The following is a 21,354-nucleotide window of genomic DNA, read 5'->3' as shown; positions in this document are numbered from 1 at the left end:
GGGTTTAAATCTTGAGGAATACACTTCCCTTTGTAACGAGCTTTTTACACACTACCCTGTGATCAAACTGAAGACAAATAGGACATGTTTGTTTTGTCTGGGACGTTTTTACTGCAGGGCAGAAGGAAAGAGTGGAATTAATTGAATTCTGGAGGTCAGCTGCAGGCAATCCAATAGTAAAATCTGTGCTACAACTTACAAAATAGTAAAATTGCTGTCTACGATGTGTCCACACATTGTCTCTGAATGTGCAAGTGTTAAATAACATGCATGATACCCTATTTTTTTAATATATTACCCATCAATATGCTGTACACTTAAAAAAACTTTTCAAGAAGCCCTATAAATTAAACAAAGAGATTATTTTTTAGCATATTTGTTTAGCAAGACATGTGTTTAACTTCCCGGAAATTGAGACTTACACAAAATATAAAGCCAGAATCTCTTGTGGTATATACACTTCTTTCTAAAAGCCTTCTAGACTGTATGGTTTAGCTAGACACCTCATCCTAGTTTATATACCTACTCCATATGTATAGCCTACATTAGCAAGTAATACACAGGAACAAGAGTGGCTCTGTAGAGTGAAAAAACATGCTGAGGTCATGATATCTACACCACACATTTCAGAGTCACTGAGTTTGGGGTTTTGGTTTTTTTTCACTGGACTAGCTGTAGTTTGCTCCCATGGACAGAAGCGCATTAGTGGCTGGAGTTTATTACATTTGTTTCACTTGACAGGAAATCAGTTCATGTTCTTGAGAGGCTTCTCCAGGATGTGAACTGGAGAACAAGCAAGTGTGAACAGTTAGAGATTTGCTTCAAAAGCACGTTTCTGATCCAAGCTAAAGCACAAATGCAGATGTGTCCTTACTGTCCTCTTAGGAGAAGTGTCAATCTATATGGTTCCTTGGTTTTGGCCAGTCACCATGTTGTTTACTATTTTATTTGGGGAAAAATGAAACTTGGTCCTTCCTCTTGTTTTCTCTGGGTAAGAAGGCTGACTCCTTTCACTGAGAGCTAAGCAAGATTTAAAACAGTTTTAGAGAAGGGACCAGCCATTCAGAATCACTGGCACAGTATTTGGCCGTAACAAGTGTTTATCATTACATAATTTACCTGTATGATTTCTTCTTTTTTACATCATTATACATCACATAAGACACAGCTTAATTCAAGGAAGAAGTCCTTACTGTATAAGTCTCCCATGCTCAAGGTTACTTGATACATTAAGAAATAAATAGTACTTGAAGTGAATCATCTTTATGGAATATATTTTCTCTCAAAAGTACAAAAACAATTATTTGTTCTGTCATTTATATGTGAGGTATTCCATTGAAGCTTTTCAGAACAATGCACTGTACAGTTAGCTAACAGTTTAAAAAAAAATGTTAAATTCTCACTGTAAAATCAATTCAACTATTTACCAGGGGAATACTATTTATTGCCAGCGCAAGAAGTTAATTCAAGTTGAGTGTCTGTGTCCAAATGTGTGTAATTTCAGGATACGTTGTTTCTCTTTGTGGTGACAGGGAATGTGATTAGGTCTGTTCAACCTGTTCAGGAGAAGAATATATTCTGAATATTTAAAAGTATATTTTGACTGCAGTGACATTTGTACACTATGGGTGGATTTTGCCTTTGCTCAGTAATTCTGCTGATAGGTATTCATTTTTTGTTTTATAACAAGTGATGAGGAAATTACAGTGAGGTGTAGAATTCAGTCATGGAGTAAGGCTGCAAGCCTACTTAGTCCTTAGGATTCTGCTAAGACATCTTCATTATAATTAAGTTTATCATGCAGTTGTAATAAGCAGTAGCTCTGCATGTCTAAGGGTGCTTTAGCAACATTTTGAGTATTGTAATTTTTCTTGTCTCTTTTATACTTTGGGGAAGATGCCTTTTAAAAACAACAAACCCCCCCCCCCAACCTCAAAACTCATACTTCTGAAGTACATGTCTGGCTAAATAACAACTGACAGTGCCCTATAAACTCTATTTTATTTTCAAAATTAGTCCAGCAAGATGAATGGAGATCCACATCTTAAAAGATTGTTCCTGATACAAAATAGGTCACAGAAGTATTCATTAGGCAGGTATCACTGACATCAGTGCAAGTTGGTGATAAGAAAAAAATGCAATAAACCCAAAAGATGTTATCAGTCTACATGAGCAGATGAAGTTACGTCTACTGTTACAGCCAAGTCTACAAACAGTTCTTTTCAGTCTTCTAAATGCAATAGCTGACATAAGGTACATCTGCCACACTGTCAAGTGTTTTCATTTTCAATACTAATTGAAATTTCAATACTAAGATATTCTGTTGCTGCTGTTTTGCCAGTGCATGTTGGAGTTTACATTCTGCTCTGTGATGAGTGTAGCCCACAAAGAGTCTGCTGGGCATGAATAGATTGAGCATTTGCCAACTCTTTACAGAAATATTTATGTGGAGTGCTGCAACATGTGCAAACACTGAGGACACTTCAGCTGTTTTTTATATTCAGTTTCTTTACAACAAAGTGACTATTTCATTTAACTAGGGCTTGTCTATCAGGTAGCCTCTTTGGGGAAAAAAGTTGAAGCAGTTTGTCCATACCTGAGCAAACTCTTAACTGCAGCTGGAGCCAAGCAGCTATGTAACATGGAAAGGGTAGTTATTTGTTCCCTGTTTCAGGTGCCAGAGAACAACAGCAGGGAAGCAGTAAAAGGCTGTCATTTCTTCAATTAATGCATGAGATGGGCTTCACTAGTGCTTTTAAAGGGCTAAGAAGGCATCTGGGAAGAAAAATTCTCCCAATAGATCTGCTAATGTCTCTGGATTATACCAATCCCTAATACGGCAGTAACTTCAGATACCCTAGGAAGTTTGCAGCATGCAGAGTCACTACGCAGTTACTCATCCGTTTAAGTATCTTTCTTTTCACTGCCATAACTTTCATTGAGATTACCAACCTAGATTGGATAACAGGGATATAGCATCCTGCACTGGATCGAGCACAAGATATAATTGTGTTAGGATTACATTGGTTGAATAAATGTCACAGAAGTTGTGAGTAATGCTGTAGTGTTATTTTCACTTTTCAATGCTCCTGAGAACCAGGCTGAGAGATTATTACTGTCTTTAGCAGTTGCTGTTACTTCCTGGTGCTTCTCCTCCTTCCTTAAAAGTTAGTGTATGTTGTTGATGGGGTTATTTTTGTGTGAATAGAAGGACTTCAGCAAGAATGGTATAGTAGTAAAAGTTTATGATACTAAGATGGTGCTGACACCTGAAGTGAGTAAGTCATATTGTCCTAGTGGGAGAATCTCAGATGTATGTATTTATTTCACATAAATACCAGTTTTTATGTATTGATTTCCTTTCCAGTGGTTCCTTTTCATACGATATTTTAAGAATAGGATACCTCCAGTGAGTTTCAGTAACATAGACTACTGATATGTCAGCTGATAATATCCAAGCTTTACATGAAGCAGTGACCTGCTCAAATGTCAGAACTATTTGTGAATACAGAATGGCTGGTAAAAGGGCCTAGAATTTAGGCTCTAAAACTACCTTAACTTCTTCAAGTAGCTTTAAACCATAGTTAAAGCTTTAATTTTCAAAAAAACATGCTGACAGCAACTGTGTGCTCTCTTTAATATCAGAAGATCCAATAGCTACTTTTTTTTTCCCCCTTTAATATGATGTTCATTCTTCCTCACAAAAGTGTCTGTTTCAGTAGTACAAAGCAGTTGTCTTTATGTGTAACCCAAAGAATAGACACTTGACAGATACTGGAATGTTAATATTGAAAGCATGGAGGTCCAGTTTTAAGCCCAATGTAACTGTTGGTGGGTAGGCATAAAAATAAGCAAATCTAACTTTGGTGGCCAGTGGTAGATGAAATATGATGATTTATAGGGCATCATGTTAATCAAATACATTAAATTAAAAAAACAAAACAAAACACCCAAACCAACTGTGCATGTGCTGTTCCAGTGGCAGCACTGAGAAAACGTATCATACTACATCTAGAAGAGGAAGAGTGGCCATCCATCTTTTTTTCTGTTCACTTTTGGTTTTAGGCTAATACAGTTTTTTAAACTTTGATATATATTTTTTTCTCCCCATATTTTCTTTGAGTATATACTAATCAGCACAGAATATAACCTTCCACATGGTATAGCACAATCAGAGGCAGAAGATCTATTTGTCCATTTGCAGACCAGTTCATTCCTGCATTCCAGGTCATGATTTCCTACACTTTGGGCCAATTCAGCTGTAAATTGGAACCTGTGTTGCTATTAATGGCTTGTAACAATTTACCCATTAATAACGTAACAATTTTTGCTTCCTTTTTCAGTAAAACTTGTTATCTGTGTCATTTTTTAACTGTTACATCCATCACTGGATTTTCTGTGCACTAGTTATGTAACACTACTGAAATACCAAACCAGACACGTTTTTTGACTACCAGACTAATTCTTATGGTCTAACCCTACCAGAGATATGAAGTTTAGCCTTTTTGCTAAAGCTGTATTGTGTCTTTATAACTTTTGGGAACAATGAATGTGCACAAGAGCACAATTTCCTCTCTTTCTGTACCCAAGCTAAACATGTTATCTTGCTGGTACATGTTTTGAAAAACGTCCCTGCAGTGGTATAGAGAGATGAAAAATGGTTCCTGTCTCTAAAAGAATTGCTTGTGTTCAATGAATACTGGCAGTACCACTACTGTTGGTTTCCTTAGTACAGAAATTACTTTGATGCCTTTGACAGATAATCAAACCGTAATGGAAAATGGGCACAGGTACAACTGCCACTTTTTAGGATAGACAGAAAAGTATTTAACAGCCAAATTACAGCAGGATTTCCTTACAAGAGACTTCACAAACAAAATGCAGATGCAAACCAGATGGTTTGTGTTTCTCTTCTGTGTGTATGAAGTTTCTCAGATGAAAAGTCAAGCTTAGTTTCATAGTGTGCTCATAATACAGTACCTGTGTTGGCTCTTGCACCACACTGATTTTACTGAGAGGGCGTTAGGTTACAGTGAAATTAATTATAAACACTCCTGTATATTAACCTGAAATATGGAAAATGTTATTTGTCGTGTATTTGCATTCTCAAATCGTTAAGCTTTGAAGGGCAACTAATAAAAACGTTGAAAGGTTGCAGGTGGTGGAGAAGGTTCCTAGTTATAGCTCTGTAGTTATTCAGCACAAGGATTAAATTGTAAGTGACAACCTGCATCCTCCCTGAAATCTTTTAGTATAGACAAAAAATATCTCTGAATGTTTGCAGGGTAGAACCCAAACTGGTGGGTTTTTTTGTTTTTCCACACAGTGTCCGTCCAGTTCCCCCAGTTCTTATTTTAACTGATAATTCCAGTCTTATGTAAATGTGAACACCTGCATGATTTAAACCAGTCCATATTTCTTTCTCACAATATAAGGGATTGCTCAGCATCAGGAAACTTAATGCTTGAGTAAACATATTGATAGTAATACAGCCTGAAGTCTGTCTGTGTTGAACACTGGAGTTTTTGTAAAAAGGGGGATCCATTCTCCCTTTACTTCACCTTCTTGCCTTGTCATACATGTACATTTTTAACATTTCTAAAAATGAGTAGATATTCCTTCAATGGACAGTTTAGTTGGAATTACTTTTGTATTCTGAGTATTTATTTTCAGTACAGCTGTTAATTAATTCACTGCTAGCTTAAGTTGTTGTTTTCATTTTTAACAACTCTCAACCATTGATAAATCTGGTGGAAAGCCTTAAATTATATTAGGAATTTTGTCAGAGTACAACTCCAGATATCAGTGACTACTATCAAATTTTGGATGAGTTGGTATGTACATTTCAGTCTCTTAAATAGTAACTGTCAGAAGTTTAGAAAATGACTCATTTTCAACAGTACTGTTTATACCAGTAAAATACAAATGTTGTGGTTGTAGAAAGCAAATTAACCAGTGTGTTCAAGAGCTAACTTTAACAAGACCTGGCAAGTCTGCCATGAGAGCTGCCCAAGAGCCACAGATGCTGAAGCACTGTGAGTCTTATCTAGTGAGGGAACCACAGCAGCTCCCAAGCTCCCACTGCTTCCAATTCTCCATTCCTTCTTTGCCTAGCAGCTATGCAGTTGGGTTGCCAAGGAACTACAGAGATATAATGGTACATTATACATTCTGATTTTAATAAATTACAAAAAAATATTCCATCCTGGATTTTATTGTATAAATATCTCAGTATAGATATAAATATATACATATATAAATATATCTAAACACAGATACTTGCTGACACGGAAGTCAGTGTTACCTGAGATGAGCCCTTGCCTTTTAATGCAACATGATGGTGACTGTTTCACTTTCGGTAGAGCTCTGGCATTATTCTGAAGCAGTAGTATTGAGTTAGAAGCTAGGTCTTCATTGGAAAGTAGATTTCATGGACGCACGTAGTTGTTACACCAAAATACAAATACAGAGGTTTTCTGGCATTGGTTTCAAATCTTCATTTAGAAAACTAGCTCAAGCTTTTAAAGTTGTGGTTAATTCTGGTTATTTTCATTCAAAATATTCCTGTACTTTTGTTTCAGAGGTATGTTTTGTATATTGCTGTAGAACTGCACCGTCTGTTTCTCGAAGGGCAGATCACTGGTAGGATTGTGAAGGGGCCAGTCTGCTTTCGCTCAGGAATGACTTGAGGTAGAAGTGAGCCCATTATTCTTCCATACGTGAGATAGATAGGACTCTTTCTTTCAAAAAAAATTGCTTTTCTTCATCTGCTTTCCATTTGCTCCTTTGCTTTTGTTAAGATCAGGAGGGCCAAAATCAGAAATTTTAAAAAGTTATAACATAGAAAAATTTATTTAATCGCAGTTCTTCATCTGTGGTGGTTTATTTCAATCTACTTCATATATTGTGTTGTAAAACACTGAATAAACTTACCACACTTTGTGGTAGACACTACTTGGATAGGGTTCATTTTGTATACGACTGATTCCCTCAAGGCTTGGACAGCATCCCCCTACCTTTGGAGAACATCACCCTCCAAGATAGATAGTCTGGAAAACTGCAAATAGTAGGGTGCCTCCCAGAAGAGGGGCATTGTTCCTCTAAATAAATTTTTTTTATGCTCTTCACAAACCCAGAGATGTAAGGTAAAAATAAAGCTGGTACATATCATAATATTGGGAACCTGTGAATGAGACTGACAGGGAACTTTCAGTATGAAGGATTTATTGCATCCCTGAAAATGCCATCTGCTCTAACATCCCTGCAATCCAGCAGCCAGCTCCTATTGAGACTTTCAGAGATATACAACCATCTACCTACCTCCCGTCCTCCATAGCACTGTGTCCAGGCACTTGGAGTTACAGTTCCTGATGGTGGTTGTTACCAGTTTAGCTCTCAAAGTTGAGGACTGCTCTATTAATTTCAAAACAGTGTGATACAAAGAGGGTATCAGGAAGGAAAAACATTATGAAAGTGGCATAAAAAGATGAAAAAGGCTATTATGATCTAAACCAAGTGCATACCTCAGATCCTGAATTCTTGAGTAACTATTAAAATATGCCGTATGTATTGGCATCCTTAGAGAAGATTCTGATCACCTCTGTCTACTATTTTCTCATACAATCAGAGTGTTTTGCTTTTAAAAAGATAGTATTCTGTAGCTGCCCACCAAGAAACCTAATGTTTCTAGTCTTCCCTTTGAACATCACTTTTCAAATGTTTCTCACTATCTTTTAGCTCTGAAAATGATCACCTTACAGAGCAAGTTCCAATTGCCCAGAACCAAAACTGTGTGTGCAACTGTTCTTACAGGCAATGCAGGCCAGAAACCTCACCTCTGTTGCAACAAGTATCTGCTTCCATTAAAATATTATTGCTTTACTGTTTGCATTTCTTTAACTGTTTTAGCATACCTATTAGAACATCTGAAAATGTATATAAAAATCTTGGTTAAGAATATCTGGTATTGGAAAAAAAAATACTGAAGCAGATCTTTTGAAAATATTTATGTACTACTAGGCCTACTTTTCAGTAAGTTGCCGAAATTTCTCAATATTTGCTTTACCCTAGTTGCGATTTTTAAAATTACTTACTTTTGCCATTCACTGATTGAATTTTACTAAAAATTTACTTCCAGATGTTCATTCTTACATTTTTATAATTAATTTTCTGGCAAAAACAAAAACTCCACATGAGAAAATAAGTTTTATTCTCTATCGTTTAAACAAGCTTGATGCGTTCCCTGAAAGCACGTGTGCCATTTAAAACACTGGGATTACAAAACATATTTCAGTTAATTGGAAAGAGGATGTAATTACAATTAAACTAATTTTTCCTGTAATCTAATCCAAAAACTGAACTCTTTTTAATTCCCTCCTTTGTTTCCCTACTGATGAGGGCAACATAGCAGAGCAATTCCCTTGCATAATTTTGACTGCTGGGCTCTCTATATCTGTGGTACAGCAGCATTATCTTTCAGGGACCTACCTATGTAGAGCTTCCATTGCTGTCGGTGTCATTGCAAAGGAACACTTGTGACTTTATTATTTTTTTCTTTTTTTTTTTCTTCTTCATAATGACACATCCCTAGGATACATCTGCTCAAGAAATTAATAAGTATAGGGCAGTATCTGCTGTTAAAAGAATAGCTCTGAGGTGGAGAACATTCTTTTGCAGACAAGGATCGTGCATTTCTACCAGTGGAATGAAAATTTGCTCTAAAAAGATGTTTATGGTTTTTGCTACGTGGACTGATGTGATAATGATTATGTCTGCATGTTATTTTTCAAGCAGATATGCACTTGCTTTGTCTGGACCCTAAGCTGATCAAAAGCTTTGCAAATAGAATTAGTGCTGTCCTGAGCTAATAAACCCTGCCTTACAGGCACGTATATTCCTGTGGCCTCAAGTCAAGCTTAGTGTGAGAGCAGAGTAACCTCACATTTGCCTGCCAACCTTTTGTAGACATACCATGAATCTGGTCTTTACTTCTGCCCGGACTGGTACAGCAGCAGTTTAGTGGCAGGCACTGTAGTAGTATACTTACCATTGACAGGGCCATAGATGGTAATTTGTGTTATGCTGTTGGCTGGGCACATCGCCATGTGACTTGGCAATGAAAATAAAAAAGTCCCAAGACGAGGCATTCTGACTTGCTTTCAGCACATGTTGGGTAAACATATGAGTGTTGAAGACAGCTAAGCTTCTTCTCTATTCAATGCACCATTTATAATACTAAATTTCCCCCATTTTTTTTTTAACCTTAGCCTCTCTGTAATAAATTAAAAAATTATTGGGGGTGATTATGATGGAAAATAAAATAAGTATTATTTGTAAATAATTTTAGAGGTGTTGCACAGTAAGTCTGCAAATATTAGACTAAAGATACAGAATGAGCTGAAAGTGGTGATCTTACAGAACCTTCTCCTTCCAATCAGAGGTGACCTGAAGTATTTCTGTCATCAGCCAAGAAAGTCAAATGATGACGGGAACTAAAATTGTGCTGCTTTAGCCCATTTAGGGAAAGCAGGCTTTTATGTAATTTAGCAAAAATCAAAGAACAAGGTTCAGCCCATGTCCTATGGAGTGAAAAGTTGAACTGATAGGGATTTAGATTTTATTGTCAACAGTAAAAAATGAATATAAAATTTACAAGTGAACTACAACATTTCGATGTTTTTGTTGCTGATTTAATTAAAAAGGAAAATACAATCTCCTCTTAAGTACTGAAATATGTATTGTTGGTGAGATGACTGATGCTGCTAGAATTGAACCATCTTTATGACAAAAAAGAAAAAAGCAACCGTTAAATGTAAATGACTGATTTTTCAGTTTTCTCTCCTAAGCAATCTTTCTCCCCTTTTTCTTATCTGAACAGTCTCCTTTGGCCTGAGATCATAAGCATAATTATTGTCAGAAAACATTTTCTGGGAAATGTGGATGGTTGGAATATCAAAATTAATCTTAGAGTGGAAAGTATGATGATATTACCATTTCTAATTTTGTTGCTACCAACAAAAGTATATTATTGTGCCAGAATCATACATTCATATGCCATGCATTAAGCAGACAGCTTCTAAAATTTCTGCTTAAATGACCTAAATTACATATAAACAATGACACACTTGTATATAATAAAGTATTTATATATTAAATATACAGAAAAGGTATATGTGCATATGCTGAAACTTTGTGGACATCTGGAGTATTGAGATAAAGTTATGATTTCCAGCTGGAACATGACAATTTTTAAGCAAGTCAGTCAGATGTATTTTAAGATGATAGACCACACAGTTAATTTGATCTCAATGTCATTCAAACAACTGTATTGTGGACAAAAACAAAAGCCAGCACATGGTCTGCTTTGCTTCACTGCTGAACATTTTGCTTTTCTTTTCTTTTCTTTTTTTTAATTAATTAACAGTTTTGAGTGCTCCTGCATATTAGTTTTCTAGAATTTATCGTTCTGCTAGTGGATGTCTGCATTTCTAAAAGAAATTCTCATTTTCATTTGAGCTGATAGTACTGCAATTAGCAATTCCTCAGAACTGTATTCAGTATCTACTAAGATATGTTTAGGACCTACAGTTAAGAATAAAGCCTGGAAAAAAAGTGGGACTAAAGACATGGGGAAGCTCAGTTCACCATTTCCTTAGGTTACAAATATTTCTTTGAAGTCTTCTTTGCTCATCTACAAATACATGGATGGTTCTCACACAAAAGTTTGTCCCTTGTGTCCAAGTACTTCATTAAAAGTACGGCAGTAATTAAGTCTGTCCGATCACACTACAGAGCCTACAGCAGAAATCAAGGGTGAAGTTGTCACTTTGGTAAATATCTGAGGCTTACTATTGAAAGAGGGCCATTGAATGAAATAGGCAAGAAATGAAAAGAAACCTTGATAAGAAATTCAACATTTTTACTATTACTTATATTATCTGGATTGCTCCTTTAAAATATCCTAAGCATCTTCAAATTGTCTTATAATTTACCTTTTTTACAAATTGAACTTTTATTAGGCAAATACTTTCCCCCCCCTTCTTGAGCTCAAAAAAATGGACTTTTATAGCAATGTTTTAGCTCTGAAGAAATAGGGCTATGCAAGAACTTTGAACTTTGAACTTTCCTTGCCTTCTGATTTTCCTAGACAATAGATCAGTGGAACTTCTACCTCCTCCCCAACAAGCACTGCATGTCTGATCATCTTTTTGTCTATTTTTCCTTCCTACAGGGACCCTATAAAAATACAGCAGCTACAGAACCAAATTCGTCTGGAGCAAGAAAGTGGCCAGTGGTATCGTCACCAACAGCAACCTGATCATCATCAGCAGCACCCTCCCTCTTCTCCTTCCTTTCCTCCTCCCCCCTCCTTCCAGGAGCTTGAATCCAGCCAGTCTGTCACCTCTCCTGTGCCAATGAGTATTCTTAACTCTCATACTTCCCCAACCATGCAGTCTTCCAGTTCCTTCAACTATGCTCGGCCTAAGCAGTTCATTGCTGCTCAGAACATCAGCCCTGCTTCAGGTTATGTGACTCCATCTTCAGGATCATCTACATCCAGCCTTCCTTCTCCTATGTCTCCAACTGCTTCTCAGAAACAGTTTGGGAGAGTGCCTGTTCCCCCTTTCTCTCAGCAGTTTGCTCCAGAAGGGGAATATGCCTGGTCTCCTTCTTCTCCATCCCCTCCTCCCCCGCCTCCACCTGTCTTTAGTCCAACCGCAACATATCCAGTGTGTGATTCCTTTCCACTTCCACCTCCGCCACCCCCTCCTCTTCCTTCACTTTCTTCACCTTCCCACAGTCTGTCTCCAACTCCCAGATTTCCTAATTCCGGCCAGTCTCCAGCAGCTTTTCTCAGCTCCATGCTGCCATCCCAGCCACCACCCATTTCTGTCAACGCATTAGGCCTCCCGAAAGGAGTGACGCCTCCGTAAGTATCAGCTAATGAGCTCCTTGAGTTTGACTGTACTGAAGATTGTACTGAAGATAATTGCACTTGCTTAATTTTATACTTTTCTAGGGTCCTTTTGCTGTTAACTGCTACCTGAGAGGGAGAGATGTGGGAATTATTTGCAAATGCCTCTGTGCTAGAGATGGGATATAGTTTTCTAACCCTCATAGAAGTGAGGTTCCGAAAGAGTCCTACAGTGGGAACACAAAAGAGGAGAAGCCAAAGGTTTAAATCTGAGTTGATGAAAATATGAGAACAGCAGCAAAAGACTCTGCATGCCCAGGGCGGTAGAAGGAGATCCAAGAAAACCATCTTCATGACCCGGTTCTTTTAAAGTCACGTATTCAGTGATGCTTGCAGTCTATGTTCCTATTACATCTGTAGATAGAGAAGTATCAAGTAAAGGGAGCATTGTTTAGAAGTCCCTATAGCTTTGTGATACTTAAAGCATAAGGTATTAAAGTATACATCTGACAACAAAGTGGTCATAACGATATATTGACTTTTTGCTAGAGTTTTTGTTCTGAGGATGTTTGGAAAAGGGTTTAGGAGGGGATTTAGAAAAGCAGTGCATAAGACCAAACAGAATCCCTCCCCCTAACAACTCTGCATACTTGTTTTCCCCTTTTGTCTTCTCTAAAGGCCAAAATAGTATTTTGGAGCATGTCAGCTCCCATCATAGATCAGTTTGTCTTTCCACTGGCACTAGACTCTCATTCCATCCTTAGAGAACAAAGAGACATGCTGAAGAACAAAAATGAGAATAGCTGTATCCAAGGCTTATTTATAACTTTGTCTAGAAGTTTGTCTAAACATATCTACGGTATCTAGGTGACTTGCTCAGCTACACACTGTTGCGGTGGGAACTTCTGTTATTTCAGTCCAAGATATGAAAAGGAAGAGAAGAAAGAAAGCAGACAGATATCAAAGTAATAAATCACGTATATGCTTTAAAAAGCATTTCTTTATCTTGATTTCTGTCATATAGCTCATTCATTATGGAGTCTGGCCATAAAATAGATTTAGGAGAAAAACGAATAAATAGTACAGTTTGCCCTTGCAGTCATAATAGTTGTGATTTTCTGTCTTACTGTGTTCTTTGCACTGGCTGAGTTTCTCTATTGATAATGACTGCTGAAAGTTGCATGATTAATTTACTGACAGCTTAACAGGTAAGCACAGCCCACAAAAGCCTGCAATTACCCCTGATTTTCCAGCAAAGGCTCTAGTACAGCTATATAGCTCTGGATAGGAACTGGATTCTCTTTCAAGTTCCTTTCTGTGTGCTGTGAGGGTGACAGCAGCAGATCGAGCCTCTGCTGTGTCCCTCTTTCGCTGTTATGCTACGTTCACACATGTTCCTAGTTGAGGCATTAGCTGTGCTCTTTCTCATTCTCTTTGATCTTTGGACAGAGAGACAACTCTGCAAGGATGCTTCCCCCTTCCCCATGCCCCTCACTTCCCCAAGCCTAGCAGCCAGTCTGGGTGTGCACGTGATGGTGTGTCTATCCCCCGGGACAAGGCAGCAGCCTCAGGCTCTGAGCTGAGAATGAGGTGGTTGGCTGTTTGGCCTGCACTCCCTCAGGAAATGTAGTCCAGATGGGAGCTGGATCACGTTAACCATACTGAATGTATGTGTGTATAATTTATGTATATGTATATACACATGTGTGTGTATATATATATATACACGATGAGCATTTGTCATCTGAATTATAACATTAAAACATAGTAAAAGATATACTGCATGATGCAAAAAAATATCTATTGTTATGTATCTTTGATGCCAATTTTTCCCTGGCCTCTCCTTTTTCATTTTATTGTGTAGGTTACTAAAGTCTGGTGTGTCTTGCTGAGTAAATCATTCTGTTTCCCATCATTCTCATACCACTCCCGAACAATTCTTCTTGCCTCCCTTTCCCGCACTGTTTTTGGTATTTTTGCTTTGTGCTACAGTCTCAGTTCTTTGTTTTTCCCCCTACCTTCACTTTTTGCTTCTTTTCCCTCATCTTTTGCTCCATGCTCACAAATCCTGTCTTCTTGAACACATTTATCTTTCTGAGACATTGTGGGTTTTGAGCCACTCGCAGTATCCTATAACCTCAGCCTGTAGTCTCACCATGTACTACATGATCTCCAAGATCCATTGACTGAAAAGGACGATGCTGTTTCCTGACAGTGTGCTGTACAGAGTGGGTGTGAGGAAGGAATTGGAGCATTCAAAGTTTTGCTTCAGCTCAGCATCTAAAATACTAGTCAAGACATTTAGCTTTGTCTCTGCTTCTTTGACTCTGCTTCAGTCTTATGGTGGTGATACTAAGAATATGATAGTGGGTTGCTGAAAGTGAACTAGGCAGAGTTTGAAATACCTTTCATGAAAAGGAGGTACATTTTTTTAATAGACACTCCAAATACACTGTTTGAAGTGGTAGGATTTCCTCTTTAGACAATAACTTCAAGATTTATTATATTTTAATGTCAGTGGAAGTACACACAGACCTGTCATTGCATTTAGATACTTCAACACTTTCATATCAAGTGCCTCTAGCACATAAAATGCTCTTAAAACAGTTTTCCTGTCTACTTTCAGTGTTTTCATGGCTCCTTTCTCTTGCCTTGTCTTTTTTGTATGTGTATTTCAGGGTTGGTAAATCACTGTTCATATTTTGATTACATGGTCTTTTTACCATGGTTGTTTACTCTCTTCTTTCCCAGGCATAGGTGCTGTGACACTGGTAGCCAAATATCTGAAAGAAAACAATAAATATTTAGCCTTGTCAGAGTCTCTTGTAATTACCACAAAACATTGTTTGGCAGAGTAAGAAATTCTGCAGACTATTTTCATAAGCTATGCATCTTGATATACTGTGGAATTTATTGAATAATTGTTTAATTTTTCATACATTTCAATGATTGTTTCATTATTAAATCTTAGCACAATTGCAGATCTGCTCCTCAGAATCAGTACTTAGGCATCATTCTTATTTTCTTCAGATTGCTTTTGTGGTAGAAGCAGAATAAAGGTAAAGTAAAAAGCATTTCAGGTGGAGGTAATTATTTTTGAGAATGGTCTGAGGAAGCATCAGTGAAGTTTTCTGTAAAATAGAAAATACAGTGGTTGTATGAAAAACAGCAGAGTCTTCATTTATCCTCATGGGGTCAGACCTTCCATCCATCAGCTTTCTTCAGGCATTTCTCTTCCAGTGTATGTATCATCTTTGTTCTACTTAAAAGAAAAATTAGCCCAAGGAGGTGGTGTGCCTTTTTTACATAGGAGGTCAGACAAAACATTTCTAACTCTTTCTTCCATCCCCATACTCTGTCTGTGAGCCCATGAGTAGTAAATACCATGCTAAAGTTTCAGCTAAGGGTTGACATTTTCCTTGGTTTTGGGTCCTGAGACTCTGTGGAAGTGATAGCATTATCTAAACCCGTTTGATCAAATGAATATTCTTTCCATTCGATAGATTTGGAAACATTGCACTGGGGTTTTTTTGTTTGTTTGGGGTGGGGTTTTTTTGTTGTTTTTTAACAACACTTATTCTTACAACCTTGCCTGAATCATGGGAATAGCTACTTATGAATTTACTACATTTTATTTGGACATCTGAATCATGGAAAGCAGCTTTGTGTCATTAGTACCTACTAATTCACCTTTAAATATTTTAAGCATTTATTTGCAATAATTGTATGGTAAATGTATCAGTTCAATAAAATAGATATCATCTTTCCAGTAAGCTCTAGACACTTTGTAGTGACCAGCATTTTCAAGCTGTGACTGTGGTGGTGTTAGCTGAACAAGCTTTGGGAATAGCCTTTTTTTTAATTGATGAAGCAGCTTTGATAAATTCATGTCTTGCCAGAGCATAGTATTATTTAAAAAAGAGAAGTGCTGGTGGAACTGCGTAGCTAATTAAGTACTTAAGGGAATTATGAACACTCATCAGTTATTTCTGAAGTAAAACTTGGCTGGAGTAAGATTGTTGGATATTGTTCTTAAAAACCTCAGTTCTTCCTTTCTTTACCTGAAGAAAACTCTAGGGTGGGTGGGTGGATATGTTGGACTCAGGTTAGCTTTTGGTTACAAAAGACTTGCAGGAAGCAGAGTTAATGTGACAGAAACCTAGAATTGAGGGGGGTTTGTCCACAGTTAAATCTGTAGAAGCTAGAATCTGGTCTTCACTGTTCATAGAAAAAAGAAATTATATCTGTATGAAGAGAAATAAGTATACTTACAAATTCTAGGTAAGCACATACATTGGTAAGTTCATGTGAGCATTTGTGGAAGAAAAATTAATCCCATGAGAAGGATTTAGTGGCTATTTAGTGAATATTTAAATAACAAGAATGTAAATCCTACTACAAAAAGGTGTGGAGTGATCCAGCCTGGAGAAATGGAATCTCTTTCTAAGTATAAAAAAAATGTATTGTCAGATATATGTATATTCTTTTGAAAGCAACTTGAAAAATTACAGTATTTTCTTAAACTAGACACTTTTCCTTAAAGTGGACTTCTTCTTAAAGTAAATATCTTCAGTAGTATTACCTTAGTCACAAACAGAAAAAAATCTGACTGTATAGAATTGGTGAAAGAACATGACTTTCTGGAAAATAATGGAAAATGGAAGAGAAAACATTGTTTTCAAGACAAGATTGTCTATAGTATCTTGTAAAATGTAATTAAATAAGCTGCTTCTATCACTCTGCATAATAAATTCAGCTGCTGTTTCAATGATCCCTAGAACCTTAAATCCAAATCTTAAAGGAGATTCTGTGGGAATCATGAAAATAGCAACATCAGAGAGAGATCTACACTTTTTTCCCCTTCGAATCAGAGCTGCTGGTCTCTTCTTGCAGCTGTGTACTGTGACTTGTCCATTGAATTCTGTTTCAAATAGCACTGAAGCAAATATTTTAGTAACCCTTATGTTCCTTAAGTCAGTTAGCAATGATGGTCACAACTCTGAGGAAAAGCTATACTTCTCCATCTTTTTATCTTACAGCTTTCAACAGTCTCCCAGTACAAATGCCAGCTTTCATTTTGGAGTCAACTGTATTGCTGTCCTATGTAGACTGGACATTTACTTTTACCGTTCCTGTAAGTTATGTCTGTCACAACTGTAAAAAACATGAAGGTTACCTACAGTATGATTGATGTGAAAGTAGTGATATGTAGGAGGAAGTACCTTGATTAAGAATTTCAACATCAAACTGAGGAAAAAGGTCAGGGTGTTTTCCTGCTTCTGAGGGAGCTCACCTCATCTCTGAATGCTGCCTATTCAGTCACATCTGGAGTTATCCCGGGATCTCAGGAAAATATATCTGAAGATGAGTATTTCTGTAACTGGAAACACTCTAGCAAATATTAGTGTTTGCATTCCTACCCAACCCCCAATTTTCTTAAGCTATTGCTCCTGTCCATTAGACCATTTTTGTTTAAAATTTCTTGATTTATTGTGTTGCACCTTCTTTTCCCATGGCTCGGATACTACTAGTGGCTGTTAGGTCAACACCTGAGTGGTTTATCTGTGATATCAGATCACTTCTTGTTGATTGTGCTAAGCAGCAGCTCATACTGGGGGCTTTGTTTTTGCACAATGTAACACCTATGCACGTGATTATCATGAAATACGTGTCTATATCAGCTTTTTTGAAATATGATGAATGCATGTTTGTTCTTCTTGAACTTTGAAATCCAGGTTGTGCCCCAGATCTAATCAATTAAAGTTGCTCAAAAGCAGAGATCAAGGATTTAACATGGAGACACATGACACATTAACATGGAGTTGCCAAAATAACTGATCTACTGTATCCTGACAATCATTGCATCTGGAATTCTTAATTTTCAAGATGGTTTTATCCAGTTCTTTTTCTAAATGGTATTTGCAGATGCTTAAGAATGTTGTACGATGACAAGTGAACTTAACTAAGGGAATTAGTACATATACCTCTCTGTTGAAAAGAAAGGCAGGCTGTTTGCAGCATTGCTTTGCAGCTTTTTTTGGTCTGCAGATTTTTTTCTTCAGTGGACTTAATTTTATAACTTCCTTATTTTAAGCAGATCTGAATGCCACAGAAACATCTGTGAATGTAAAAGCCAAGTACAGTGCTTGATAGTTGTGGAGACCTTAACCAGTAGCCTTTCATCAACTGGAATAAAGGGTAATATTTTGGATATATTACCTTTTCTGAGTCCAGTGTAGGTTTTTCTTCACATGCTTCTGGCTTTTAACTTGTTTTCAAGATTTCAGGACTATGAGGACTGTGCCAGCCTTTTTTTCTACATTCAGGAGCAGTCAGTGCTTTAGTGATTTCTTCTTGGCCATCAGTTTTAGCATAAAGCTGGTAACAATCATAAATGCAGATAAGGTTATCAGTTACAAAATAGGTAGTATTATTTAAATTGATATCCAAATATGTGGACATACTTTGAAAAGCATATGGCACTTGTATTTCTATGGTAACCAGTGCAGCATGAGGCAGAGGGATAACTTGCTCAAGTAGGGAAGTTCAGTTCAAACAGGAGAATGAAAAAGAAGTAAGTCTTCTTTTAATGAGTAAAAATGCATTTTTAAAGATAAGCCTTAGAAAAATAAATTTTTGTGGTAGGTATGCAGTTTGTAGCTGAGTTGTTCTCTGTGCTATCTAATCATTAAGAAGGATCAACTTGCTCAGAAATATATATTATTCATCTCAGTCTTGATCCTATCCAATGCTGAGGCGTGATTTATTTATTTTTTTCAACTACGGTTTCATAACCTTTTCTTGGGTGGTAGAAATAATTGAACTTTTGTTACCTTTGTTTCATTTAGAACAAGTCATCCTTAGTCAGGTCTGTGCCTCAGGCATTCCCTTAATTCAGATGCATGTAACGTCACATTACTGAACAGAGCTGACTCCTGGTCTCCACAGCTTGTATGACAAGATCAGACTAAAGTGATTTTAATGTGCAGCTGCAGCTTCCAAGTTTGTGACCTGTTACAGTGCTTGTAGTAACTTTGTTCTTACAGTAAGTGAAAAATGTATTAAGTGGGCAGAAATTAGCTGTATTTTTGGAAGGGTTTGGTTTTAAAGGAAAAAATCAAGTTGCTGTTGATTACCTCAGTACCAGAGAATTGATTTGGATTTCTGTGAAACTGAGCCATACTGGCTGCAAACAGGAATTTGTTCTTGGAAGGATAACAACAGCCAGCCTGTTGCCCATGTTTACACTGTAAAAGGTACACAGGAAAAGAGGGAATCACATCCAGCGTGCACTCTGTGTAATTAAAACATGAAAAGTACTGCTGGTTTGGCCTTCTTTCTAAACAAATGTTAGGGCAAATGCTCAAAACTAAGGAGAGCCAAGACAAAGTTGAAAAAATCTTTGCTGTCGAAAATCTCTGTATGAATTAAGATGACTGAGTTTTGGCAATTCTGTTGCACCCTTTCTGACCAAAAGAATTCAGACTTGTGTGCTGTTATCTACATCTGTATTCAGGCCCTCAGTGACTTAAGTGATGCATGTTTCAGAGGTGGTTAAAATCTACGTGAGTTGCAGCCTGATTCTCAAAGGCTGATAGTTTCTTTGCACATTTGTGGTGGTGGTTGTGTGCTCGAGACTAACAGTGTCAATATCTTGAAATATGCCTTCTGAACATACAAATACATAAATGAATTGGCAGAATGTCTTGTTTGGTATTATCCCTGAGAAAAGATGAAAAGAAAGATGATGAGTCACTAAGCAGGACACAAATCTTATGAACTTAATGCATCCAGATAAACGCATGTAAGGATGGTGAAAAATATTTGCAAAAGCAGCTGAAGAAAGTTTGCTGCCAGGCTGTCTTGACATGTAAACCATCTCTCAAGCTGAATGGAGCTGTGCTTTGGAGGATAGATTTACCAAGGACCTCCTATTTCTTGCCATTGCCTTGTAGCTGTTTTGAAATGCATCTTAAGAATGTATGTCTGAAGAGATAACTTGGTGTGGAGGTATGTATATATATATATATATATATATTTATGTACATATTTTAAAGTGTATATATGTAGAGAAAGAAAGAGATTCTAAAGAGGGGGTGGAAATAGAGAATCTGCAGGAGGAATTACATTTCCTCCTGCACGTCGTCTTTTTTTTTTTTTTTTTTGGTCCCAATTTAAAGTAGTCCTGAAAGAGAAAGAGAGGTTTTCTAAAGGCGTTTGAAGAAATTTTGACTGATACTCATTTTTATAATTACATTTTTAAACCAACTACTTCCTTGCTTAAATACTTATTTGTAAATGTAAGTAAAGAGAAGAGAATCTATTTTTCAGTCAAGTTGCCTTGACCGGGTCGTGGATGACACTTCCACACCCTCTGGGTAAAGCTCAGGATGTTCTGGCACATAACCAGAAATCTGGAAGGTTGTTAGAGTGTCTGCCTCTCCTGTTAAAAGCCACCAGGGATCCCCAGGCCATTGCTGAAATATTTGCATACCTTGTTCTTAAATAAAATTCCTTAGCTTCCCTACATGACTTGTTCCAGTGTTTAACTGTCACTGTTGGAGGGTGGAGAAAGGAGAGCTCTACATTGTTTTTGTCGAAGCTAGGCCTGTTGTTCTTCAAGCTGTTGTCTACTTGTCCTCCTCAATAGACATGGAGAATCATTGAATGCCAGCTATTTTCTGATGTTTTATGTTTGATTCACCTCTCTATCGTAATTCTCCTCATTTCCTATCTAAATAAACAAGATATATTGTGTGTGTGTGACATAGCTTGTCACAAAAGCTATGGTTTTAAAACCATCTGACAGTTTTCTTGTTCTAAAACTTTCCAATTTGCTGTATTTTTCTTGAAGAGCAGTGGATAAACTGTATTCAGTGTCCAACAGCAAGGAATAAAAGAAAACAGTGAAGTTTCATGTCTTATGCTAATGTGTCCCAGAATTATATTTCTTTTCCTTTTGAAATAATGGTGTTATTGTCCAAGTTTTAATCTCACAGATTCTTGAGAGAGGCTTAATATGTTAGTGCTAATTTTCCATTTTTATTGCTGTTTCATCATCATTAGACCACCTCTAGACTAATTATGAAGATTACAGTAAGTGACAGTTGTTACCTGCAAATGAGTTTCAACCTCTGCAAGTTCAGTGTCATCAGCCAATTTGAGAAACACGCTTTTTTATTTCACTGTTCCAGTTGTTAAGGTTCAAACACTAAGTACTGAACTTAGTATACATAGACCTTTGAAAGAGCTTATTGGTCTATATTCTTCCAGTTTGATAGGAAAAAAAAACAAAACCAAAACACCCCGCTACTCTCTGAATAGCTTTTTCAGAAAGTTATGCAGCCATGTAAAAGAAATTTCAGCCAGACTCTGTTTCCCTGATTTACTAGGGAACTTAACTGCAGCTCCTGAAGGCTTACTCAGAAGCCATAAACTGA

At 37.1% G+C, this 21,354-nt stretch overlaps 1 protein-coding gene across 9 annotated transcripts in view; it reads left to right on the top strand.

Annotated features, from left to right (window-relative positions):
- The window catches only part of PALLD (palladin, cytoskeletal associated protein), a 210,861-nt gene that overhangs the window by 160,798 nt on the left and 28,709 nt on the right, over window positions 1-21,354 (top strand). For 7 of the 9 annotated variants that reach the window (XM_075028850.1, XM_075028833.1, XM_075028842.1 and 4 more), the window contains one exon: window positions 11,231-11,929. The exons of the other annotated variants lie outside the window; for them this stretch is intronic. In XM_075028850.1, the coding sequence (XP_074884951.1) occupies window positions 11,231-11,929 (699 nt within the window). The remainder of the gene's footprint in view (window positions 1-11,230; window positions 11,930-21,354) is intronic. 9 annotated transcript variants of the gene reach the window in all.

The sequence above is a fragment of the Buteo buteo genome, chromosome 1, assembly GCF_964188355.1.
Source record: "Buteo buteo chromosome 1, bButBut1.hap1.1, whole genome shotgun sequence".
Classification (NCBI taxonomy): Eukaryota; Metazoa; Chordata; class Aves; order Accipitriformes; family Accipitridae; genus Buteo; species Buteo buteo.
This window is presented reverse-complemented; position numbering and strand designations above follow the sequence as displayed.